The following is a 5,959-nucleotide window of genomic DNA, read 5'->3' on the forward strand; positions in this document are numbered from 1 at the left end:
AGAACCTACTACAGTAACAACTGAAGAACCTACTACAGTAACAACTGAAAGACCTACTACAGTAACAACTGTAGAACCTACTACAGTAACAACTGAAGAACCTACTACAGTAACAACTGTAGAACCTACTACAGTAACAACTGAAGAACCTACCACAGTAATAACTGAACCACCCACTACAGTAACAACTGAAGCACCAATAACAGTAACAACTGAAACACCCACAACAGAAACAACTAAACCACCTACTACAGTAACAACTGAAAAACCTACTACATTAACAACTGAAGAACCTACTACAGCAACAACTGTAGAACCTACTATAGTAACAACTGAAAAACATTCTACATTAACAACTGTAGAATCTACTACAGTAACAACTGTAGAACCTACTACAGTAACAACTGAAGAACCTACTACAGTAACAACTGAAGAACCTACTACAGTAACAACTGTAGAACCTACAACAGTAACAACTGAAGAACCTACTACAGTAACAACTGAAGAACCTACTACAGTAACAACTGAAGGACCTACAACAGTAATAACTGAAGAACCTACTACAGTAACAACTGAACCTCCTACTACAGTAACAACTAAAGAACCTAGTACAGTAACAACTGAAGAACTTACTACAGTAACAACTGAAGAACCTACTACAGTAACAACTGAAGAACCTACTACAGCAACAACTGTAGAACCTACTATAGTAACAACTGAAGAACCTACTACAGTAACAACTGAAGAACCTACTACAATAACAACTGAAGAACCTACTACAGTAACAACTGCAGAACCTACTACTATAACAACTGAAAAACCTACTACAGTAGCAACAGGAGAAATTCCTGTTACAATTGAGACAACAGCACCAACAACTGTAACAACTGAAAAACCAACCACAGTAACAACTGTAGAACCTACTACAGTAACAACTGTAGAACCTCCTACAGTAACAACTGTAAAACCTTCTACAGTAACAACTGAAGAACCTACTACAGTAACAACTGAGGAACCTACAACAGAAAAAACTGAAGAACCTTCTACAGATTCAACTAAACCTCCTACCACAGTAACAACTGAAGAACCTACTACAGTAACAACTGAAGAACCTACTACAGTAACAACTGAAGAACCTACTACATTAACAACTGTAGAACCTACTACAGTAACAACTGAAGAACCTACTACATTAACAACTGTAGAACCTACTACAGTAACAACTGAAAACCCTACTACAGTAACAACTGAAGAACTTACAACAGTAACAACTGAACCTTCTACTACAGTAACAACTGTAGAACCTACTACAGTAACAACTGTAGAACCTACTACAGTAACAACTGTAGAACCTACTACAGTAACAACTGATCCTCCTACCACATTATCAACTCAAGAAACAACAACTGATCCTCCTATCACATTATCTACTCAAGAAACAACAACTGATACAGCAGGTGAAATTCCTGTGATTATTGATAGCACCACCAAACCAACTACTGAACCAACCACAGTAACAACACTGAGCAATGGAGAAACATCAACTTCTATTACTGGAGAGACAACAGAAATGTAAGTAAATATTTTATTTTCTTCAACCTTTTTTTCTAATTTGAAAAGTTTTATATAAAAGACAATAACACAGATCCAATGCCACAAAATGTCTGGTCGGATAATGAAGAAAAACCTTATTTATTTCCAATTGACCAATATGGCGGTTTTGAGGACGATATCCGGGAAACAATGTCATAAAATCAGTTTGACTTTATATTCAAAGATATTTTTGCAAAGGACTTGAGGAATTTTGGACGTTTTTTTATTTAATTTCAAATACTTGCTTAGTTCGATTTGTTTCGGGCTCTGGATATCGTTTTCGATTTACGCTATCTGATAAAAAAGGTCAAACCTTAGAGAAATCTCATCTCACGATTATTATTTAGACCAACAACTGGGGAAGCTACCACAACTGTGTCAATAGGCGAGGAACCATTTTTACTGCGAACACCAGCCTAGATAATTCTAGAAGATTCTAGAGGATTCTAAAGGATTCTGAAGGATTCTAAGATTCTAAAGGACGCTAGATGATTATATAGGATTCTACAAGATAATAGATGACTTTAGAGGATTCTAGAAGATTCTATTTGGTGCCAACATTCCTCGTTCGGTCATTTTAAGAATATCATCCAAAACAATGTCATGTCTCTTCATAGAACATTATCCGCAAAAGAATAGACACTATACTTATAAGAACAAAGTCTGAAAAGTATTTAATAATTAAATTCACATACATATACTAATCTTCAAATTAGAAATTGCTAAAAATAAATGAAATATATATCTAAACCTTAAACTTGATTTGTATAAATAGTTTTTGTGTGATTTATGCATAGGCGATTAATTTTAATATTTTGTAACGAATATTTGTAAAATTTGTATTATGAGTTTACAAATGGACCTACAATTAGGGTATTCAACTTTGTTTTGTTTATTTACAGTAATCGTTTTGAACTTTTCGTTATAATTTTGCCAAAATACAAAAACAGGAAAGAGAGGAGAAATTGAGCTACTATGGATGGAATAAGTGGGACACATGTGTCCTGGGAAAAACTGTATGTATATCTTGTCATGTGTAGTAGGCTGGACAGCGAGCCACCAGAAAACTGTGAAATAGGAAAACGACATCAAATACTGTTGAAGCTTGGCGAAATGTCGTCTTATTATTCCACAGTTTTATGTTTCTTACTGTATATCGTGGGACACATTGGCAATTGACAGTTATCAATTCAACATAGTTACGTTTCAAATCTCAGAATAAAAATTGGTTTGTTTTTCGTTTAGTAACCAACTAGCTGAAGTGCCCGGCGTTGCCCGTGAAATGTTAAAGCACTTGAAACAAATTAGAAATTTTAAAATTTGAGGAAGAAAAAAAATTGACTATGTTAACCCTAGTGTACCCCTGGGTTCCCTAAAAAATGTTCAACTAATTTGGTCCACTCATTTATCCACCTACAGCTAACATAAATACAAATATTATACATGTATGTGAGCAAAGAGCTTTAATATATAGAGTAAACTTTTTAGTTTTTTTTGCGTTTTAATCCAAAAGGGTCTTTTTTTTCAATTGTAACAAAAAGTTTTTTTCTGATTTTATTCTATTTTTTAATCGCTATATCTTTTCAATCCGATATTTACGTCTTAGGCCTTTGATATTTCAAACTATGACTTATATTAGATCAAATAGAAAATTTGAACTCTTAGCAAACACTCAGTTCCATGAGAGAGAAATAAATTAATATCATTTACAGTGATTAATTGAGGCTTTGTATGAGAACAGCCTAACTTTAATGACGACCTTTTACTCTTACACTAACTGGAGTACAGTTATATTGTACAAATCTTAATCTGGAGTTTTGATATGAACTTCAGCGTAATGTATAAAACCAGAACTTCGGAGCTATCTAAAGGATTTATAAAATGTCGTCTTAACACTTTTTCAATTGTTTTTTTTACAATTATACCCTAATATTAGCAATTAAAAACAAATGAATAGCCATGAAATATGCGGGAACATTTTTAAAGAGCTTCATGTAATTATTCAATTAAAAAGCTAAATATCTGCAACGTTTCATTATCAGTGGGTTTAGAAAACGACATTTCATAAATTCTTTCGGTGGCTCCAAAGTTCCGGGTTAAACTGTAAAATTGCATCATGTTGCAAAGAAAAGAAGTTAAAGCACTGCTGCAGAAAATAGAGTGTAGGAACCCATAAAACTGCGAAGTAGGAAGACGACTTTTAGACTAAAGTAATTTTCCGATTTGTATATTTCACTTAATAAGTGGACTTTCCAGATACTGATGAAACTATTTTCTTTAAATTGGAACATGAAATTATTGAAATGTAGTCTTCATATTCATATTGAACAGTTTTACGGTTCCTACTTTATGAAATAAAAATGTGTTCGGAAGGTAAATCTATGCTGTCTCCAGGAAAATCTATTATTCATGAAACTTAGCTAATAATAGCATGAATGTCGTCTTCCATTTTCTGATTTCTTTAGTTTAGGGTTGATAGTTCTCTACCTGTTTGCTTAGTTAGCTGTTTACAAATGTTTAATAATAATGATATACTAAAGGTTAGGCCAGAATCTCCTTATAATAATCAAATATGCAGTTCGCTCTCAGTGTAATTTCCGGCCTATACAATTAGTAAAGGATTATAGCGTACATCATCACTCTATATACATTATATCCCCGTTGGTAAGTTCTACAGTGAAACCCTTAATAACAAATACATCGAAAGAATTCATCAAATGTCGTATTCTTCACTTTTTGATAATGGAATGTTGCAGATATTTAGTTTTTTAATTAAATGATTATATGGAACTCTTTAAAACTGTTCCCGCATATTCATGTCTATTTATTTATTTTCGCAAATACTGAAATTTACGTAATACAGTATAAAACTCATTGAATAATTGTCAAGACGACATTTGAAAATTCTTCCGATGTATCCGTTATTAAGGGTTTTACTGTAAGTAAACAGTAAAAGAGAAACCTGAAAAGGGATTTTATTATTAGATATAAAGTTAAACTAGGATGGACTAGTTCAACTAATTACTCCTTTTCACAATTGTGTCGACGTATGATTTCAAGGAACCTTGATTCACAATGTGATAATCTTTAATCCTTCATCTGGGAGAAATTTATAAAGATCTCTAGCTGTCAGAATCGTTTACAGTACATGCAGTGTGTCTCAATAAACATGGGAATGAGGGAGGATTTCGATCCGAAGATGTTTCGTCTGCTACTGTTCATAATTTGTTTGTTATGATGTTTTGATTAAATATTGAATTGTACTTTGTAAAATAATAAAGGAATTGAGTCTCTGTTACAAACCCTGATTTTCTAATCCCTTAATCTTTTCAACCCAATGTCGTGTGACCTTAAATTTTCAACCTTGTATTCTAAGTTTGAAATATCTAAGGTTTACAACACCAGGTTGCAAAGATATAGGGATTATAAAATTTGAGTATGTGGGAAAGACTCAGTTCCTTTCCATGTTCAAACATAGTACACCCAGGAAACTTGAATTGTATAGACGTGTGAGCTTCAACGATAATATATATATAGATATGCAGGCAGGTAGAAACCTCCTTCCTAAATTGCCTGTAGCAGACAACTAATTTTTGAACCTCTGAAAAAATGTGCACAAAGAGACATCTATAGCAAATTGATTACTTTCTATATGCCTTTCTCCCCTTTCTGCTATCTGTAGGAAATACGCATTTGTGTTATATAAACATACAGTACGCGTATTGCATCCTGTATAGTTCAAGTGTTGCTATCTGGACCTGTTTGACCAATAAAATTAAATTTCAAGGTAACACAAACATACAGTACGCGTTTTGTTTATGTTATGATCAGATCAGTTGTAATTTGTCCTAGACTCGATGTACTTTTATAGTCATAATTTTTATTTAAATTGCGTTAATTTACGTATGCCATTCAGTACAACTTGCACATTTAAACTTTGTCTAGTCAAATTCCTACCTCAGTTTTATTTGCATTGATTAATTTGTTTCATTAAGTACAATATGCAGTATACATTGTTGATACAATAGTACACATTTAGTGTTATCACGCATAAACAAAGTGATAAATTAGCAACAATCCAGAGGATAAAATGCCATGCGTACGACAGAGATGGTGCTTTGTGCTCATTATCTCAAGACCTCTAAATTTATACCTGTCTGCATATCTATATATATATTATCGTTGGTGAGCTTAGTCCGTTTATCCAAGTAAGACCTAGGGATCTGCACTTTTAGACAACTATCGGACTGATGTATCTATATCATGCCTATCAGAGAACAAAGGAGGACACCAACCCCCTTCCCTTCATTTTACCTAGATATGCATCCTCGGATTCCTCAGCAGCACCGAGGATATCAGATGCTGC

General features: G+C 33.4%; 1 protein-coding gene across 1 annotated transcript in view; it reads left to right on the top strand.

The window, feature by feature from the left end:
* The window catches only part of LOC111698867 (mucin-5AC), a 2,138-nt gene extending 105 nt beyond the window's left edge, over positions 1–2,033 (top strand). The window contains exons 2-3 of the mRNA XM_023469335.1: positions 447–1,288; positions 1,941–2,033. Of these exons, the coding sequence (XP_023325103.1) occupies positions 447–1,288; positions 1,941–2,033 (935 nt within the window). The remainder of the gene's footprint in view (positions 1–446; positions 1,289–1,940) is intronic.
* Positions 2,034–5,959: the final 3,926 nt, after the last annotated feature.

This window comes from Eurytemora carolleeae, unplaced genomic scaffold, assembly GCF_000591075.1.
Source record: "Eurytemora carolleeae unplaced genomic scaffold, Eaff_2.0 scaffold41, whole genome shotgun sequence".
Taxonomy (NCBI): Eukaryota; Metazoa; Arthropoda; class Copepoda; order Calanoida; family Temoridae; genus Eurytemora; species Eurytemora carolleeae.